This window comes from Vigna umbellata, chromosome 1 (assembly GCF_029865625.1).
Source record: "Vigna umbellata cultivar VRB3 chromosome 1, Vumbellata_1.0, whole genome shotgun sequence".
Classification (NCBI taxonomy): domain Eukaryota; kingdom Viridiplantae; phylum Streptophyta; class Magnoliopsida; order Fabales; family Fabaceae; genus Vigna; species Vigna umbellata.
This window is the reverse complement of record NC_142165.1, coordinates 84,328,398-84,348,854: the sequence shown is the minus strand read 5'-3', so window position 1 is coordinate 84,348,854 and position 20,457 is coordinate 84,328,398. Positions and strand designations below refer to the sequence as shown.

At 29.5% G+C, this 20,457-nt stretch overlaps 1 protein-coding gene across 1 annotated transcript; it reads right to left on the bottom strand.

The window, feature by feature from the left end:
- Positions 1–2,900: 2,900 nt before the first annotated feature.
- LOC124842220 (ABC transporter G family member 14-like) lies at positions 2,901–6,341 on the bottom strand. The gene is made up of 5 exons (XM_047318661.2): positions 6,016–6,341; positions 5,095–5,887; positions 4,588–4,758; positions 4,289–4,476; positions 2,901–3,712 (listed from the first exon to the last, which is right to left on the bottom strand). The coding sequence occupies exons 1-5, from the start codon at positions 6,163–6,165 to the stop codon at positions 3,068–3,070; spliced, it is 1,947 nt and encodes a 648-aa protein (XP_047174617.1). The 5' UTR covers positions 6,166–6,341; the 3' UTR covers positions 2,901–3,067.
- Between the last annotated feature and the right edge of the window lie 14,116 nt (positions 6,342–20,457).

Below are 20,457 nucleotides of genomic sequence, written 5' to 3'. Positions count from 1 at the left end.
CGGAGGAGCAAAGATGGAGCTGCGAGAGTCAAATGGAAGAACCTTAACATATGTATCACTTTCAAATTTCGGTTGAAACATTTTAGGTTTAATGTCTCATTCCATAAATCTCGTTGAAGAAGGTGGCGGAGTTGCAAGTGGAGGTGGCGGTGCTCTTCATCGTCTTCGTCGTCTTCTACTTGAACAATTTTGTGAATGAGTGACGAATCCTAAAACTCAAAATTTCTCCATTTCCATTTTTATATCGCAATTGCAAAGAGGATGAAGCTTTCTGTAATTGAATTTTCAACTTTGCCAACTTTGCCTTTTCTGTAATTGAATTTCTACTCTTTTAACTTTATTTTTTAATTCAAAATTTAAAATAATAGAATTCACCCACGTTTGTGTCAAAACAACACTGTCAATATGCCAGGTGACACAATACTTAACATAGTCTAATTAATTTGACGAAAATATCCTATTTGATTTAATTTTACACAAATAAAGATCCAATTGAGACGCCAAAAAAAAATTCTGGACCAAAATAGAAATCTTTTCACACAATAAACTAACATTTTAATAATGGAACCAATCAGAAGTTTATTCTTTATTTTATATAAAATAAATTAAAAAATGTACTTTCAAATTCATAAAAATGTTTTATCCAGTCTTAATTGTTGTTATCCTCTTTCCAGTGCATTGGTGGATAACACGTAGGATAATTTTTTTTTTCTGGCAGTATGGATTGTGATAAAATTAAAATACTGTATCTTTTATACTCTCCACTTTAAAAATGGTTTGTTTTTATTTAGATAATTTTCTTAGTAAAAAATGATAAGATATCAAGATGGTAAGTGAAGACAATTGTTTTTCTTTTCATATTTTCAGGAATTAATTAATATAAAACTAAGAATATGTATTTATATTACTGATTAAAAATATGTATTCTATTATTTATTAATTATAAGGTTAAAAAAGTATTTTTTTTTTCATGTATGTTTCATTTCTAAGAGAGTTATATAATTTTACATTTTTACACTTTTTATTCACGGGTTGAGTAAATTACATCTGACATAATTTATTTTTAGCCTCTATTATAACTTCCATTCTTTATTAGGAAACTAAAACTATAAAAACAAATAGCTCTTATAATCCTTTTGAACTGATGTGACAAAAGTTCAAAACCATTTTTAACACTAAATTTTTGGAAATAAATTTAATAAAAAGAAATGAATACAATGAACTATATATATATCTTTGAAAAGTAATTTATAGTGGAAAATGTACTATTCTTCCGTACTTAGATTCTTATAACATATTGGCCATCCACCCACTTTTCAACTTATTCACTAATTATTTGAGTTTGAATTTTTATTATGTGCATTAACAAAGCTTAATCATCATAATAATAATTAAGCTTCCAATCCATTATTCTCCATTGGATGGTTGGTTTAAACTTTCGTGGATATAATCATGTTTCCAACTTTCTTAGCACATCTTATTTGTTTAAACAAAATAATGAAATTATCTTTATATATATAGTTATAACATGATTCACATGTAGTGGTTAGATTACACCAAAATATAAGGTAAAGTAACGAAATATTTTAAAGTTATTCTTGAAGTAATCTTAGCAGACCGTATATGAAAGAATTATTCTTTTACCTAACATTAAGTTTCATGTTTTATTGAAATATATCTTTTTTTTTCATGTCATTTTACTTTTTGAAATACTTTATAAATTATTGAAAAAAATTATAAGATAAATTTTAAAAATACTTAATTAAGAAAAATGGTTCTATAAGTATTCATAAAACAGCGTACTAAATTATAAGTAATAACAAAGGGATCATTGATCATCCATGAAATCAAATGAATGTATTTAATCAACTCATTCTTTTATTTTATTTTAAAATGAATAGATTGAATAGATTTACTTACAGGTAGATTATATGGATGATAAATAAATAAATTATTTTTTCTACTTTTTGTTTATAACACTTGAGCAGAAACTAACTCATGATATTATCATTTTAACTAAATTATATTAACAAATGTTTATGAGTATTATACAAACACTTCCAAATATAATGATTGTACCTTTTTTTTATTCAATATGACATTGCTATTGCCGACTAAATATTTGATTTATCAATGTGATTGCCCACGTGGCAAAATATTGAAGTGACAGGAAAATTAATTACAAATAAAAAACATTTTAATTATATTTTGTTAATTCTATTGAGAAAAGGACATTAATACGATATTAGAGTGGAAAGTGCACTATGCTAGGGTATTTAGATTCTTAAAACGTGGTCATGCTCCCACTTTCAGACTCAATCACCAATTATTTTAATTTGACTTTTCATAATGTGCATTAACTAGGCTTAATCATAAAAATTATCATGCTCCAAATCTTCATATGATTTCCACATATTTGGATTGGCTGCCTCAATTTTCGTAGCTATACTCATACTTCCAACTTTCTCACCACAGAAATCTTCAGCAGAAAATGGTTCTGATCTGTTTGAAGGTTTTGGTTCCATTACAAATTACAAATTAGAAATATGTGTTTGTCAAGTCACTAGTGCCTTTTGGGGAGAAATATTATGCTGATAATTATTCTCTCTTGTAGTTTATGCAGGAAAATATGAAACAACAGTTTGGTTTCAAAAGCCTAATAATGATCAACAGTTGAGTTGCTGAACCTTAGCGTCTGGTCGCAATCCTTGACCTATCCTGCAGATTAAATGCATATGTTCTTCTTATCTTTTGCCTCTTATCTTGTGACTTATCCCTTGTTTTCAGGCACTAAGTTTTATTCTAAAGTAGTTATCTGATCTCAATTTGGCATGTAAGATAACAGTCCTATTGATCATGATTTCTGATTCATTCACTTTCTAATTCTTTTACACCATCGGTGAACAGAAAATAGACTCCAATTCATAAAAGCTGATCAAAATTTCATTACACAAGTCCCATCAGAAGTACAATATTCTAGTGTTATTCCTGGCTTAGTTGAATTAGGACAAAACTCTTCCAAGTTCTGTTGTTATGTGTATAATAGTAGCTCGGCCAAATTTTAACTCTACCTCACTCTCTGCAGTGCTAAATAAGCAACTAGTCTGTAACCTACCAACATCATGGCCATTATAGACACATCCACCCACAAGTGATTCAAACCCACTGATTTGATTGGAGGAAATTCTGCAACCTTGCACAAGACCCCTTTTGAGCACTCATAATAATCATCATCCATGTACTGCACACCAACAAGAAGCTTGTAACAGTAGTAGCTATAGCTTATGTACTTGAGCCACTCTATGAAGGGAGGAATCTGCTGTATATAGTACCCTCCGGCAATGAGGAACACAAGGGTTGTGACAGAAGCTAAAGTAGTGGCCTGTTTGACCTCCATCAAAATGGCACCAAGTGCTAAGCCTAGGCTTTGAGAGACAAGGACACTGTAAAGGACCACTAGGAGGGAAAGGAGAAAGGTCAGTGGATGAGGATTAAGCCCTCCCATCCAATAGATTATGAAGACAAATGCAGTTGGAAGTGCAAGCTCTATTGGCAAGTCTCCTACTGTTCTTGCTAGAAAGTAGGATGAGAGACGGTACATCCCAGATGAACGTTCCTTGATCAGCATTCTTCTCTCTTGTGGGAATGTGAAAACAGCATTGTAGAGAGGGTAGAATCCCCAGAAGACAGAGAAGAAAAACAGAAGGGCTATCTGCATTCTCAAATACACCTCCATTTCAGATACAATGATTTTAGGTAACAACTATAACAGCTCAATAACAATAGTCTTATTCCACCTTCCTAATGACCCAATTATTAAAGATCAAAACTTCAAAGATATTGTTTATTACAAGATTCTTTTTAACAACAATTCCCTTTTAGATAACAATAAAAACCAAAAGAAAGTGTGCTCTCTTAATAAATAAATGAAAGGTAAAAGTTAGATAAAGTAGCTGAGATATTTACGTTACTCTTCCGTCAGAGTTAGAATTTTCTTCCAACAACAAACGTGATGAAATTTGATGCTAAACGTCAACGTAAAGACAAAAGAACTCAAAATCATTTTTTAAACTTGAGGGGAAGAAACATTTTATTATTGGTGTTAGAGGAAAGAAGGTCTGAAATTATGTGATTTGGACATTAATACAATGTTTACTGAATGTGAAAAGGAAATATTACTCTGAAAGTAAAGGGCCAATGATACGTTAACAGCACTTGGGTTAGTTGATGATGTTCTGTTCTTACTGATCAATAATGATCAAGTTACTGAACTTAAAAAAACTCTTACCCGGTCTCCAATGTGGGATTCTGGGGTGTGCCACCACAGAAGTCCTCCAAGGAAAGCGACACTTATGACTTGGAAAATTCTCAGCTTGTTGAAGGCTTCAAACCTTCTCTCCTTCAGCCCCCTTTGCAACAGCACTTTGAACTGATGCCACCAACTTGTGCACCATCGCTCCGGTTTTATGTGATTTCCTGCATCAATTGAGCAACAAATTTATTCAGACCTGTAATACTCATCTAACCAAAGTAACTTTTGAAGCATATGCCTCTGAATGTTTTTCACTGAAAAGTTAGTACACTTACTTGTGGAAGCATTCCTAAAGACTTCGCATTCCAAGCTGCATAATTCTTCTTTCAGCTTAGTAGCTATATTTTTTTCATAAGCAGAGATTAAGGCTTCTCTAACCAACTTATTTTCTGCCTCCTGGCTTTCACTTTGTTCAGTTGCAAGCTTGGAGGAGTCCGGAGCAATTCCTGCAGTTTCTCATTGTCAAAACTCTGTCTGTATTTAACAACACACAAATATGGTTCTTTTAAACAAGTCAATTCAGTAAACTTAGATAGTTGAAAGTGGGGGTCTCATAATTCATCTCGGGCAAAAATATAATTCCAGTAGGCCGGGCCATGATTCCATAATACAATAACAAAGCCTTATCATTTGACACACTTTAAACTCAAATCTTCAGGAATATATACCTATATAAAATTTAGTTATACGGAATCATGACTTCCTAATACTACTACTAATAATTTTATCCACAATAAAATGTAAAACAGTGATTGGATTGAATTAAAAAGAAAGAATATTACCATTGGCAAGATCAAGCAACAAGTCAGCTGGATTGACAATCATGGATGTGGAAAAACCAACAGAAGAAAAGTAGGCCATTGCAGTTGAAGCGGGGCCATAATAGATGGGACATCCTTCACAGAGCAAGACCAGTTTATCAAACATGTGATAGAGGCGACTAGAGGGTTGATGAATGGTGGTGACAACAGTTCTCCCTCCACTGGCCAAGCGTTTGATTGTGGTTATGATCCTTTGTGCTGTTGTAGAGTCCAAGCCAGAAGTGGGTTCATCCAGCAGCAACAGGCTTGGATTGATTAACATTTCCTGGCCTATGCTCACCCTTTTTCTCTCCCCTCCTGATATCCCTCTGAATAGAGGGCCTCCAATCATGCTACCCCTGCACCTGCTCAGGCCTAGCTCACTGATTACATGCTCAACATGCTGAGCTTTTTCTTCCTTGGTCAAGATGTTGGGAAGCCTGAGAAGTGCAGTGAAGAGTAGTGTTTCGGTCACAGTGAGATGGGGGTATAACACATCATCCTGAGCCACAAAACCTGTTCTTCTTTTCATGGCTCCTGAAAAAGGCTGGTTGTTGTACGTGACCTTTCCAGATAGTTTGCCACTAAGCCTTCCTCCAAGGGCTGTGAGAAGTGTGGTTTTGCCACTCCCAGATGGCCCCAACATAGCCATTATTTCTCCCGGACAAACCATACCAGTGATTCCTTTCAGTATGGTCTTCTCTGTGGAACTCCTTGTGCTCCCCCAACACAGACCCTTCTGCTCCAGTTTAACTTTGTACACCAACTCTTCAAACTGGAAATGGAAACAACGGAGAAAATGCCAAAAAGAAGTTAAATAATAATGCCCCACATGAACGAAATATATGATGGTGAAGAATCAATGTAATGGAATATACTACAAAATAATGACAAGGGAATGACCTTCAAAGTTATGGGGTACATAGCTAGTTTAAGAAAAGATTGGTCGTTTGTTTGTATGGGAAGGACAGTCTGAGTCGTGATCTTGGGGGGTCCTTCCTGAGGGTGACTGTTGCTGTGGTCTGGTTTGAGTGCTATGCAGTTTTCTGTCATGGCTAATGAAAGCGAGAGGTTTGTAATGTTTTGGTGGTGGTGATAGTAGTCACAACTGAGGTGTGTGTGAGAGAAGTCAAGAAGCTCCTTTTAACTTTGCTTCCCGTTGTGGATGAGAAGAACACATCTCTATATATATATATATAGCAGAAGCTAAGATGTTACTGTGCACTAAGATACTGTTTCAGGACTCGCATGAATGGTGGAGTCCACCATCATTTAATCTCAGAATTATTCCAACAGAACCATTAATTCACACCTAAAAACTATGAATTCTGAACCATTGCTTATGATCTCGGTCTTGTTTACTTTTTCTCGTTTTATCTTTTCTAAAGAGAGGGAGTGTGTACCAATAACCAAACGTTTTTCCTCAAGTCATCACCTTTATTACATCGTATCACAGTATTCTTTTAATCTGCTTTCCTTTCCTTGCTGAGCAAGGGTGCACAAAATATTTCTGAAGCTGATCCGAAACCAAGACAAGTCGCTGAGTATTATTATAACTACCACTTTGGCACAAGATACTCCATTGATACTAACGACATCGTTTATACGTACAGTGGCAAGGTGCCTAAGGAAAAGTCTTACTAAACACACAGAAAAACAAACAGTAATTTGGAGACTACATAAATATCATCAACTATTAATGATTTAAAAGCACCCATATAACACATGATAAATATGACAGAAACACAGAAATATGCATATTTTAAATGTTATTTTTTGGGGAAGAGATGATATATCTACAGAAGAAGTATTTACATTTTTCTACTGTCAGAAAAGAAAACAAATGGAGACTCAAATCTGCATGTTGTATTTGGGATTTAAATTATTATTAAAAAAGAAACTGGTGAGATAAAACGACGGGAATATGTGTAGGGTACGAATACGACTTCACGAAAATACAACAGCGTTTCTTCTACTGTGTCTTTTTTTTTTTTGCCCCAGATACTTCTAACACAGTATGTCATGCAATAATGATAGTGGTTGTTATAGTTTGTGATTTTAAATACGAAACCATAAAAACGGAAACACAGCACTATACCTGTCTTAAATGCTTCTTTAGTGACATGCCCCGCAGATAAAATTTTTAAATACTTTAGGATGCAGACTGAAATCATCATAATGGTCTTTTAATCACTTTTTTACATTTCGTAATGGAGTTGACTGCGGTCAAATTAATATCACAATTTTTTTTAATTATAATATTTCCTTTTAAAATAGTTTTGAGTATTAACATAATAGTTCAGAGACATGCATGCAAACTACCTTCATATTTAATTTTTCTTATAAATAAGATTTTATAATGTAGTAAGTGGGGCGAAACTTTAAATATCTTCTGCATTAAAACTTTTGGCTATTCCACTATTATATCATCACTTTGGAGTCCAAATTAAACACATATTATCTTCTTCCAATAATCGAATTTATCTTAACAAGACATAATATCTCTTCTGAGGATAAGTCTTCTTTTCTTTATTCACCACTTCCTTCTCTTTCAATCTTCATTTGTTGTTCAGTGAGTATAAATCACACACGATCCAGTAAATATAAGAATATACGTCTAATAACTAAAAAATTACACTTCTTCATCTGTTTAATTACTTTTAAAATATAAAGACTAAAAAAACTTGTTTTCTGAATAAAGAAAACAAAAGGGGAAAAAAATGTCACTATAAAGTATTGCATGTTAGTTGGAATAAAGTTATGAGAAAGTTATGAAACTTGACAACTTAATTCAGAGGTGAAGATTACAATGAGTCGGAATAAAAAAATTGGTAACAGTTAAAGATGTTAGAAGTAGAATCTGGATTAAGTTTTAGTTAAAGGAAAATATATGGTTGTAGAAATTGACTACTAAGACTTTTTTGTATGAGAAGAATGTCAAATATTATTGAATTCATTCTGGTTCGAAATAAAGTAGGGTGAAATTACCTTTGTTATTCTTGATACCTATTGCATTTGAATAATTACAATTATGCATTTGGTATCTTGCTTAATTATTCCTTAACCATTGTGAGGTTTTTCTGTGGTGGAATAGGCACAGAGATGCAAAGAGGATAATAGCAAATTGAGGGAGAGAAAATTTTAATTGGAGAGTCGGAGGTGTGTGGTTGGTTTGTCATTTGCCACTGCTACACCACCACAGTTGCATATGAACAGTAATGGAACTAAAGTACTGAACTTTTTGAAAAACCAATGTTTAAGAAACTAGATTTTGAATTCTCTCACACATGGAGATGGTGATGATGATTCGTTATGTCTTACTACATACCATGATTTTGTCTTTTCCTTTGTGCTTTTGAGCTGCTAATATGGCCAAACAGTAACTAAAGAACCGTCCAAGCCCAAACTAAAAGCGCTATATTCTCTCTCCCTCTTTTCTGTGTGTGGTGGCCATCCATTGAAAAATAAAAAATAATAAAAATTAAACAGCTTTAATATGTATTATTAGGTAGGTACCAAAACTTTTAATAGTACGAAATTTTATAAAATCAAAGATAGGTAATCGCGGCGCTTTCGAGAAAGATAAAAGAGACCACATACTTTCTCCTATTCCTCCTTCTTATGACTATTGACCTCTTCTTTGATCCACAAGTTTTCTCTCCAAAATTTTATTTCAAATGTTGGATCGGGAGTTCTTTTTAAATAAAAACACGCCTAATATATATATATATATATGATTTTTTTATATTGTTGATAAAATATGTTAAGAAATAAACATTAAGTTCAAATTAACTCTATAAAATCGTAAGGTGAGGTTCACACTCAATTAGGGTATTATATTTAGTCGAACACATCTTCTCATGTTCGAAATATATACATCTCAAGCGTGGAAGTAAATATTAATGGATGATTCGATAGAGAGTGAGAACAATATGTCCAACAAACAACTAATATCGCTATGATAGGCTTTAACAATGACTCTAATATCATGTTAAGAAGTGACAAGCCTAATCAAACCTTAAAAAATCGGCTTGTAAAATGAGGTTTGTACACACTTATATATTTTAAATTGATTTTATCTTTAATCGACGAAAAAATTTGAACAAAATAAATAAAATAAATTGGTTCAATATCGTCTGGCCCACGCAATTAATGAAAAAGAAATTATGTATAACTGATACAAGTGTATATAAAATAAAAAAAAATAATAAAGAATTATCACCTAAAACGTCATTCAATGTTAACGGATATCAATTTACGTAGATTCAATTACACGGTATAGTAATTGAACAATAACTTTAAATTTAATTTATAATTATCGTTACATGTTTCTATATACGTAAATAAATTAAGACAAATAGTATCAAAATAATATATAGTATATTATTAGTCATTACAAATCTATCTTAATCGAGTTTGCTTTGTATCATTTAAACCTTTTTCAATTTTCAAGCTTGTCATATGTATCATTAAAAATCTATCCTTCATCGAAGTTGATAATCTATTGTATCCCGTAAACATTTCTCAATTTTCATATTTAATATATAAGAAGAGATAAACCTCGTTTTACTAAGTTAATTTAAAAATTGAATTAAATTTATACTCCCTTCCCTAATAATGATTTTCCAAACAAACATGACAAGCTACATCATATTAAGACTTTTACTAAATCAATTTTTATACGTATATAACTAGGAAATTAATTTAAGAGCTCATAACATATAAAAGAGAGGAAGAGAAATTGGAAAGAGAGAAGAAGACAGGAAAAAAGCACATGTTTAACACAGCATTTCCATTTTGAGTTACGACATAAACAATTTGATTATTTGTGAAAAGCTTGATATGCAAAAGCTTTCCAACCGTAAACTAGTGGCCGGATCCGTGGATATTATATACTAATAATGTATAGAAACTTTGTAAGATGGGAAGAAGAACTTAATGATGCTGTTTTCTCTGATATAGATATGCGATTCTTATTATATCTCCTTAAGAGTTACGTGCTATGATCTATAATTTTCAACATTCCTTCCAAACCCAAAAGGGAAGTAAATAAGATTCTACACCGCCCAAGCTGCTGTACACGTACACTGTACTATTCCTTTCTTCCACCCTTTTTCATTCCCTCTTTTAACATTTTTAGTATGGAAGGAAGCTGAATAGGGGAAGAAAAAATGTTTAAAGGCATAAACTTATGAATAAGATTCCCATTTCTGTCCATAAAATTAATTAATTAATATCTCTTTACCTTTTGTAGGGCACTGTGAGTATTTGGTTATTGATGATGTATTTCCCATTATCAAACTTGTGTATTAATTATAGATGCATCATTAGAGCCGCTTTCCTTTTTCTTCCACTATTCAAGAACCCTGAACTTTTCGTCATATTCTTATGCATTCCCTCTTACTTCCATATTCAACCTCCACACCCACGGATTCTCTTTGTTTCTTTTGGGTTTAGGGTATATGTAATATCCTAACCTATAATATAGGGAAGATCACACCAGCCATGAATTTTGAACCTTAAACAAATAAATGTTGATAACCATATAATGTGGAATACGGATTATTTTCAATGTGTAATTCCTTTTACTTCAAGATTTCAAAAGGGGTTAGTTTATTGATAAGATTCGTGTTAAAGAATGAGTGAGTTAAGTTACACGTGTTTAAATGAAAAAGTTGAATATAAAAAAAATAGTTAAATATATTTTTAATTTTTAAATTTAGACATGAAATTAGAATTTTGTTTTTGTTTCAAACTTTGATATATTCATCTTCAAACTCTAAAAATTAATTATTCTTTAACTTGTTCTTTTTACATATTAAACTGTATTTTGGGTTCGTATTTGAATTAAAATGTTTCAGATTGTGTAAACGACTTAAAGTAAACTTAAAACACTATTAACACAAAAAATTTCATGTTATTATTAGAAAGACTATATTTATTCATTTTTTAAGTTTCGGTAACCAATTATGTTATAAAACATGGATGAACTCTTTGCATTTAGAAACTAAAAATAACTAAAAATATATTTGATCTGAAGGAAAAAAAAACTATAAAAACCTATTATCTTATGGTTTTATATTGAAAATGATGTTAATTTTTTATGTGATGATTTGATATATCATTAGTATTATATTTAGTTTGTAAATCCTCTCTCAGAAAAAGTATCAGTTAATAGTTGTTAAATTCTAGAAAGTAATATTATTCTTTTGTTTCAATATGATGGATAACTAAATTGGTTCATTGTGGCATTTAACTAGGTCTAATATCCCTGACATAGATTAAGACTCTACTTGAGTGGAAGAATATGGATAAATGTGTTGCAGCTTTCACTGAGATTTTTGGGGATTTCAGATAATAGCTATCATGTTTCACCACCAGATTTTGTTTGCCCTGTGAAAAACGCACAGCGTGTGTAGTACACTATACGTGTCAATGTCGAAAAAGAAGGCATACTGATCAAAACCCACATGTCAAATTTATGGAATTAATTGAATTATTTTAAAATCAATTACTCATTAATATATATTATGTAAATAATTAGCTAATTATGATTGAATGATTAAGTGAGTATGAACTAAATGAGGTCATTTGAATGTGGGTTGGAAGATACTATTTAATTAAATTTTATTTTATTAATTTAATTAACCTAATAAGAGTGTATAATGAAAATATATCTATAATATATATTTTTTCAGTAATGGACATCAATACTAAAGATAAGCAAAACATATTTGAACAAGAATAACATGTCATTTATTTGTGGTTTCTGATTTCAAGTATTCTCATCAAATTCAACTCATTTCATTTAGTTTATAAACATATATATACACACGTTAATCACAACTATAAAAATATAAGAGAGTTGATGTTTTGCCCCCTCACCAACACCTCCCAAACTCCCTCAAATGATAAGAGAGAACTTTCATTTATTTATCATTATTTCCCTTCAGCTTGACTCTTCCCAAACATACCCACATTCATTTCATAAGATAGGCAACCAAAGCTTGTCTTTTAATTTTTATTTGTATGGACGAATATTCTGTATTCTATATAAATTTTATTTTACAATAACATTGAGTGATGATGTTTTAAGCTATAAAATGCAACTTTATTTCTTGTTGTTGAATTTTTTTAAAAGTTTATTTCTTTCTTTCTCTTGATGATTTAAAATATATAAACTTATGCTTTCTTGATAACTTTTTGGTTTAATAAAGTAGAGTTTCAAAAAATTATATTAAAAGAATATAGGTGTTAAAATGAGTTTCAATCCGTAAATTAACCTACTCATCACATGTTTGAGTTGTAAAAAAGAAATTAAATTTTTTTGTATACGGATCAAATTAAATCTTATTCATTTAATTCAAAAGTTAAATATGTTTGGGCAGATTGGAAGCAAGTTGATCCAAAATTTACCAATAAAAATATTTTATTATTCTTTATACCAAAGTTGATCCATAATTCATCAATAAAAATCTTTTATTGTTTTTTATACTAATTTTAATCATGTTAATTTGATGATAACGTTGTTCATTTTAATTATATTGCTAATAGACTAGTCAAATCAATTTACTTTGATGATATTATAGATAAATATATAAATTTCATTGCAATAACAAATCAAATTAGTCAACAGAGTTGATCTATATTAATCTCTGGTGGAGCAGGATACATAATTGTTCACTTACTAAAAAGTGAATGGTGTGAGTCAATTCTTATCTTAAACCTGTTAAAAGTATAAATAAATTTAATTTTGTTAAAAATATTTAATAAAAATATTAATTTTAATAAAATATTTATAAAAATTTATACACAAATTAAATTTTATTTTAATTTAGAGAGGAAATTTTTTTTTTAAAATAAAACAAAATTAAGACAAAATAAAAAAAACAGGATCAAATTAAAATAAAATAAAAATATAAGAATCAAATTGAGAATAATATAATGAGAGTGGTATAACAATGACATGTGACACTGTCAGTACCACATCATACTGTCATGGTTATACGATACAATGTCAACTTGACACGTAATAATTTTTTTTTTCAAAAATTTTAAAAATTAAAATAATATTTAAAAAATATTTAAAAAAATCACAAACTTACCTATTTCTTTAATAGTACGGAACTAACTCAATTGTTTCATTTTTTCAATGAGAATTCAATTAAAAAAAAGTAAAGGACCTGTTTGAAAAAAAAAAGTGACCTGAAATAAAAACTATGATTAAAAAAAATTCTTACTCTAGAAATATTAATATCCATGCATATCCCCTTCTTATTCCATACACGTATGTCCATTATGTTTTGAAAACATTAAAACCTTTTTTTATCTTATCTTATAAGCAGTTATAAAATGTTCCATAAAATTAGCATTACCCCGCTCTTATATAAAATAGGTCACAGTAAATTAATTTAAGTTCAATAAACTACAACTTAAATTAATAGGTATATACAACATATGTAATGGGTATCTTTTTTAATTCTACATAGATTCATAAATTATATTTACAACATTTGAAAAGGACAATAATATTTACACACTTAGTTGCTTAATCTAAGAATTGTGAAACTATGACATATTCTCGAAAACACATAATTGACCAAAAATTAACCTCGTATTAAAATTTAATATCACATTTTATTAACTCAATGCAATTACAATACTTCATTGCAATATTCTCATTATTATTAATAAAGTCATGATTTTCAATATTCAATAAGGACATATTTGAGCAATAATATTATCTCATCTATACGTCATTTCTCATTCAAGATACGTGTTTCTCATCAAATTCAATCATCACATCGTTCGTTGTATATTGATAAGAATATATATATATCTTAGTCACCACAATAAATATATAATATATTATCATTATTATTAACCCAAAATAAAATATAGTTTCATCATATATAAAGTTTTAAAAACTTGAGTGAGATATATAATCACTTGAATTTTTTAATAGAAAAGATATGAATACTCATGTTATGCTACTGTTATTAGAGATAGTAGAGCGAGAGTTTTCAAAGATTTGCTAAGTTTAATGTTAATGAATTATGCATATTTGCAAACATGGATTAAGAAAATCCATCCATTCGCGTATTATGTTATGATGGAGGGGGTGCGCAGATTTACAAAGAAATCCATCCATTTGCGTATTATGTCATGAGGGAGGGGATTTGAGAATATTGTTTATGCTTTTACTTATGTATCCTTCAATTTCAGGAGGTGCTCTTGGCAACTGGTACTTTTTAGTATTTCAACCAATTTCGTCCCTCGGTTAATAAATAATAATAATAATAATAATAATAAATAATAATAATATTATTAAATAATTATAAATAAATAATAGTTATTTATTTTAAAAAAATCCTAAAAAATGTATTGTATTAATTATTTGTTATTTTTTAAATTCTACTATTTTAAATATTTTTTACCAAAAAATATATTACTCATAAATATCATTTCATATTATTTTTACCATTAAGAACAATTTGATAAATCTTATGAAATTTTTTTTTAATCTATCACATCATTTAATCTCTCACAAACTTTACTTCAAAATTTACTCTCAATCACCTCCAAATCTTTTAATTTTTCAAATGAGCATTTGGAAATCCAAACTATTGGAAGTGATCGATTTCAATATCTTTCTTACTTAAACTCTTACACGATAGAGAATTAACTTGATCTCTTCTTTACTCTATCAACCATGATATTGTTGTACATGTATTTAATGTTATTGTTTGAGCAACATTTCCATCACTTAAGTGACATGACCTAATTTTTTCTCATCTACAAAATATTACTTTATCATTTGTAACATTATGTATACTTCAATATCAATAATACAATCATGTATAGATATTTACTCATAAACAATAACTACAATATACTCAATTCAATTTTCTTATCAAATTCAAGGGTTTGAATAGATATTTTAATTCAATAAAAACAATACAAGGTAAAATATAATAAATGTTCTACTAACTCATTTACATGCATCTTACTTAGTATTTTCAACCCATTCAACTTAAAATTATTAATTTAATTAATATTTATTACCATTTACCACTCACTTCAAAATTTATAGACACAAGTATAAGTTTAAAAAAAGTCCAAACTAATTAGCTTCTAAATATTCCATTCAAAAGTAAAAAATATCACTACAACCTTAACTATTCTAAATTCATCTTCTTCCTTTATGCATTTACTATTTCAACTTTGTTCTAACCTCAAATCTATCAACATCGTTAGAATTAATCACTACATCGAAGGTATTGTCCGTTTTTTAGTCTGGACTCCGTCGTGATTTTATCTTTAAAAGGTGTATCAAAGGGTTGTAAGAGGAAGGAGTATTTAAACTACCTTAAGTCTCAACTTCTAAGCAATGTGGAACTATTGTCTCTCAATTGAGGATTATGGGAGTTTTCATTTTTACAAACAACATCAATGTTCTTACAAGGCTAAGATCACCCTATAAACACCCTTCAAATTTCTTTTAGCAAAAACTTCTTTCTCTTCAAACCAAAATGTCATAGGACTTGGATGTAGCCTCAAACTAAAAAGGGGTGTACTTCCAACTTCACGTCTTCAAGTCGAGATGTTCTAGGTCAATGTCTCTTCAAGACCAAGAAATGATATGTTTACATAAGACACTCTCATTCTCAAGTTAGCAACTAAGTCAAATAGCAGTAAATGTTATAATAATTAATACTAAGTCATTTACTTCATGAACAATGCTATTTATAACTTGTTTATGGATTCTTACTTGGTTGGACTTTGGGCATACAATTAATTAATATGATTAATCTCTTTATGATCTATGTAATATATTTTAGTTTTTCATCATTGCTACAACATAATAAGGTTGAGATGATCTATGTCACAATAGGTCAAGATGATCCAAGTCACAATAGACAAACACAATCCATTATATTAATTTGGATTGACTATATTTAACCAACTCCTAGTAATATTTACAACTATTGAAAAAAGAAAAAAAAAGAAATCAAGAAACTTATAGAAAAGTCACATAAAATTTAAGTTCAGAAAAATGAATTTTTTTAAACAAATAAATATAACTAGTTATATATAATATGATTTCTCAACTTAAAATATGAAAACGTTTATTCTTTATTTATTATATATTTTTTCATTTAACTTTTAAAAAGATTGGTCTTACACACTATTGCTTTATATAGAAAGATGATAAATTCTTTTAAGAGCAATGGTATAATCCTCTAGTGGAAATTGAATAATCAATCTAAACTTGAAGCCCATGATTGTGACAAGTGGATATTTTTTCTTCTTGATAATTTCACAGAATCTACTTCAATCATATTAAATCTATCGTCAATCCGATCTTAATATATATCTTTAAAATTCCTATCACATAATATATATACTTTATATTTGTCTTTTCTATGGTCAAAATACACCCGTGCCAGTTCAGCGAAGACTCTTGGCACGTGCATCCAATTGAATCGATACGGCTGGCACGCTCGTCCAAGTTTCACACATACATGTTTGACATGTAAAAGTTCTGAAATATGAAAAAGCATATACTTTAACAACTAATACAATCATTTAATAACTATGTTATAATAATATAATAATAAAAAATATAAGTGGAGTTATCTATTGTGAAAAATATCGTTCAATGCTTAGGGTGAAATTAATGAAAGCGTCCCTTTTAAGGGGTTACATCGCTTATGATAGGTTTCGTGGAGATCTAGTAATTTATATATGTAGTGGCTAAAGAAAACCCACTTTAATAATGCAAATGACGGGGCCAACCCAAGCTCATTGCACCACCACTAAACTCTTTCGAAGTTTTAAATTCATTTAATTAATAGTCTCAATTTCAATTTCAATATATATATATATATATATATATATATATATAGATAATTAATTAATGTGATAGTAAGTTAATCAGCTATGTGAGGACAACACATCACTAATTGGCAATGAGATTTGTAGAATATTAGAAGACAAGATGTCACTTAACAATTTCATAACATTCATTATTTATTCATGAAATAAAGAAATTTAAGTTGAATTAGTGGGAGATTCCAGTTCAATTAGAAATAAATTTAAGTGAGAATAACTTTCATCAAGAAGATTTTCTACAGAGAAATTTAAGTGTTGAAAGTGCTTTTCATGAACTGGTTCTATACTATTAATGATTTTTTTGAGAAAGATAATAATTAGAAAGATACAAATTAATGAGATAAATATTTAATCAACACTATACTTAACTAAAAAATTTAAGATAATAAATTTATAAGTTTTCTTTTCTATATATTATTCAACTTTCTTACTTTTATTCAATGTAAAACTTAGATCAATACTTGAATTTTCATGTATTAAAATTAATTAGTCAGGTTTTAAAGTTCAACAATTAATGATGCATATAAAAAGGAGAAAAGAAACTGGTATTTTATAATGGAGGTTGATGAACATGGGGCACTATCGTACAGTGGTAAAGTTGAGGAGAGGAAATGGTGGTATGTATGTGTAGTGCGTTGAGTTTTGTTCAACAGAGGCAATCGATTGAGGCAGAAACTGATGCATTATGGTACTTAGATAAATGTGAAGATGTTGTGGCATTTGGTCCCTGTAATATTGGAGCAATAGATATTTGATAGACGTGTTCCCTCTTTTTGAACGTGTATTACACATGTTTAGCACACCTTGAGTTGGCCCATGCATGTGTGGAATGAAGGAGAGAAGATAATAAGTAAAAGGACTGACACCAAATAATAATGAGGGGCAAATCCCAGGTAGCACTGCAAAAGTTTCACAAAGTAGAACCCACAGAAACACGCGTGTGCGTTTTGTTTCATCTTCAAATGTTTCTTCCTCGGATTTTCCTTTTCCTTTTTCTTTTCTTTTCTTTTCTTTTTGCTGTTGGAATGAGGTGATATGGTCCTCCTCCACCACCACCCATGCCAAAGGGAATGTTTTGATTTTGGCTATCATTGATCAATTAATCAATTGGTATCTACTCAAACATGCACAACGTTTCACTCACGAATCTTCCAGATGTTAACGTGCATTATTGAATGTCAGTGTGCTACCTAGCTGTTGAAAAAGCAAAACTTGCAACTAGTTCATAAGTGGGATGGCACATGACACGATATTTAGCAATTCTAAAGAAAGATTTCGCAGCTTTCCATATCTTAATTCACCCCATCATTGCATTCGCAGCCCCTAATAACCTATACACAGTTAAATACCATTGCATCATTCTCTACTCAATTTTAATAAAGCTCACTTTAAATCATTTCATTTTGCTATTAGCTTTGTTCTCAACAGTGTAATTATCTTTAAATATATCCATGGCGCGTACAAACCCTATCCTACATGTGGATTCTATCATGTTATGGTTTTTAGGTACAATTCATATCATCTCCTAGTACATCAGAGAAAAAGTATATTATCTTCCTTTTCCTTGGTTTTGGATCTTTTCAATGCTTGTATTCAAACTGTTTTATTGAATCAGCTCAACAATGAAAATAAATAAATTAATAAATAAAAGTAACCATTTTAAAAAAATTGTTATCAATATTTTTTTCGGGTGTGGAGTCGAGATCAAATGTCTAAGTTGTAATATGTTGTTAGAAGTTTAATGAGTAAAAATATATAAAAGGTATGTTGATATTAAAGTCAGTTCAACATTTGACATATATCAATTAATACAATAGTTAATGTATGTAACCTACTTTCTTGACTCAAACCTTTATTTATAGTTTCGTGATGGACTTTTGATTAATGTTGGTCTAATTACGATCTAATTGTGAGAAATAATACTTTAATCAATCAATTTTAAGGTTAATCTACTATGATATCCTTCATTTTGATTGGTTTAATTCAAGGCCAAACAATTTGTTAAGTGATCATTTTTTTCAATAGTTTGTTCTTTCAACTGGTGCTTGATTATTCGAGCTAGTGCATGATCGATCGACTTGTTTGATGTCAACCAGATTCATTGATGACTTTTCGAACTAAGGATTGACCATCTGGACTAATGTATGGTCGACCATCCAAACTGATGTACGGTTGACCAACTTATTTGATATTATTTGATAACTAGTTAGGTTCGTTGGTTTGTTCTCCAAATTAAATATTAATTGTCCAACCTATGATTAATTGTCTAAGCTGGGACTAATAAACCAATACAAACATCATTTATTCAAATTTATTTGAAACCATCAAATTATGTAAGTTTCACTCTTTACATATATGTTTTTGTAATTTTATTATTTCTACAAATTTTAACAAGTGGCTTATTCACTTCTCCCTTTCACTTTATTATCTCGATAGTTTCATTTTACTTAAGAACGCATAGATAGATAGATATATAAATCTACAATATGTTTGTATTTTTCGAATCGTAATTGTAAAGGTAATAACCTTCGTACCTTATTTTAACAAAGAGGGAATAAAAAAATAATAATTACTAAAATTTTTTCTATTGATGTATAATATAGTTTTTATTAGAAAATAAATTTATAATAAATATAGACTATGTTATATTAAGGCCACTAACTTAGAAATAGGATGACAAAAAAATACGCATCCGCAAATATTCGTGAATAAAATCTACAATGGATAGTTGGTATCCACAAATATTTATTACTTGCGGATTATGGGTAGTGAATATTTTAATACCTGCTTATAAACAGATCGAGTATAATATTATACTATCCGTATTCATAAATATCCGCTACCCACAAAAAGTAAAAATAAAAATTTAATTTATATTTTATTAAGTTAAATTTAATTAAAATTAAAATTAATTTATATTTTATAAGGTTAAATTTAATTAAAATTAATTTTTAATTCATATTTAATTTAGTTTATATTATTTTATATATTTTTTGTAATTTTATTTAAATTTTATTTTAATAATTTATAAATATATATTTTTTTCAAATATTTGCAGATATTCACGAATATCACAACTATCTACGAGTATTTTTTAAACAGTTATTCGTATAGATAGCGGGTGGATTTTTTTTCGGATCAAGATAATAGACACTATTCGACTTGACCATTGTCATTATTTTATGATTTATCACAATTTCATAATTCTTTAATATTGATTAGAGCATCTTGTCCACACGAATAAGTTGTAAGATGATAGGAAACCATAGTCCTGTTATTAGCAAATACTGAGTAGAAAACTTATCATAAAATATCAAATTGTTTTCTAGGTTTTGAATTTTCATATCTTCTTCATGTCAGCATTGAGTTGAGAATCCATTTGCAAGCTGGAACTACCGTGTAATTAATACATTGGAAATTTCCCTCTCAAATCAATTAAAAGGTATCAAT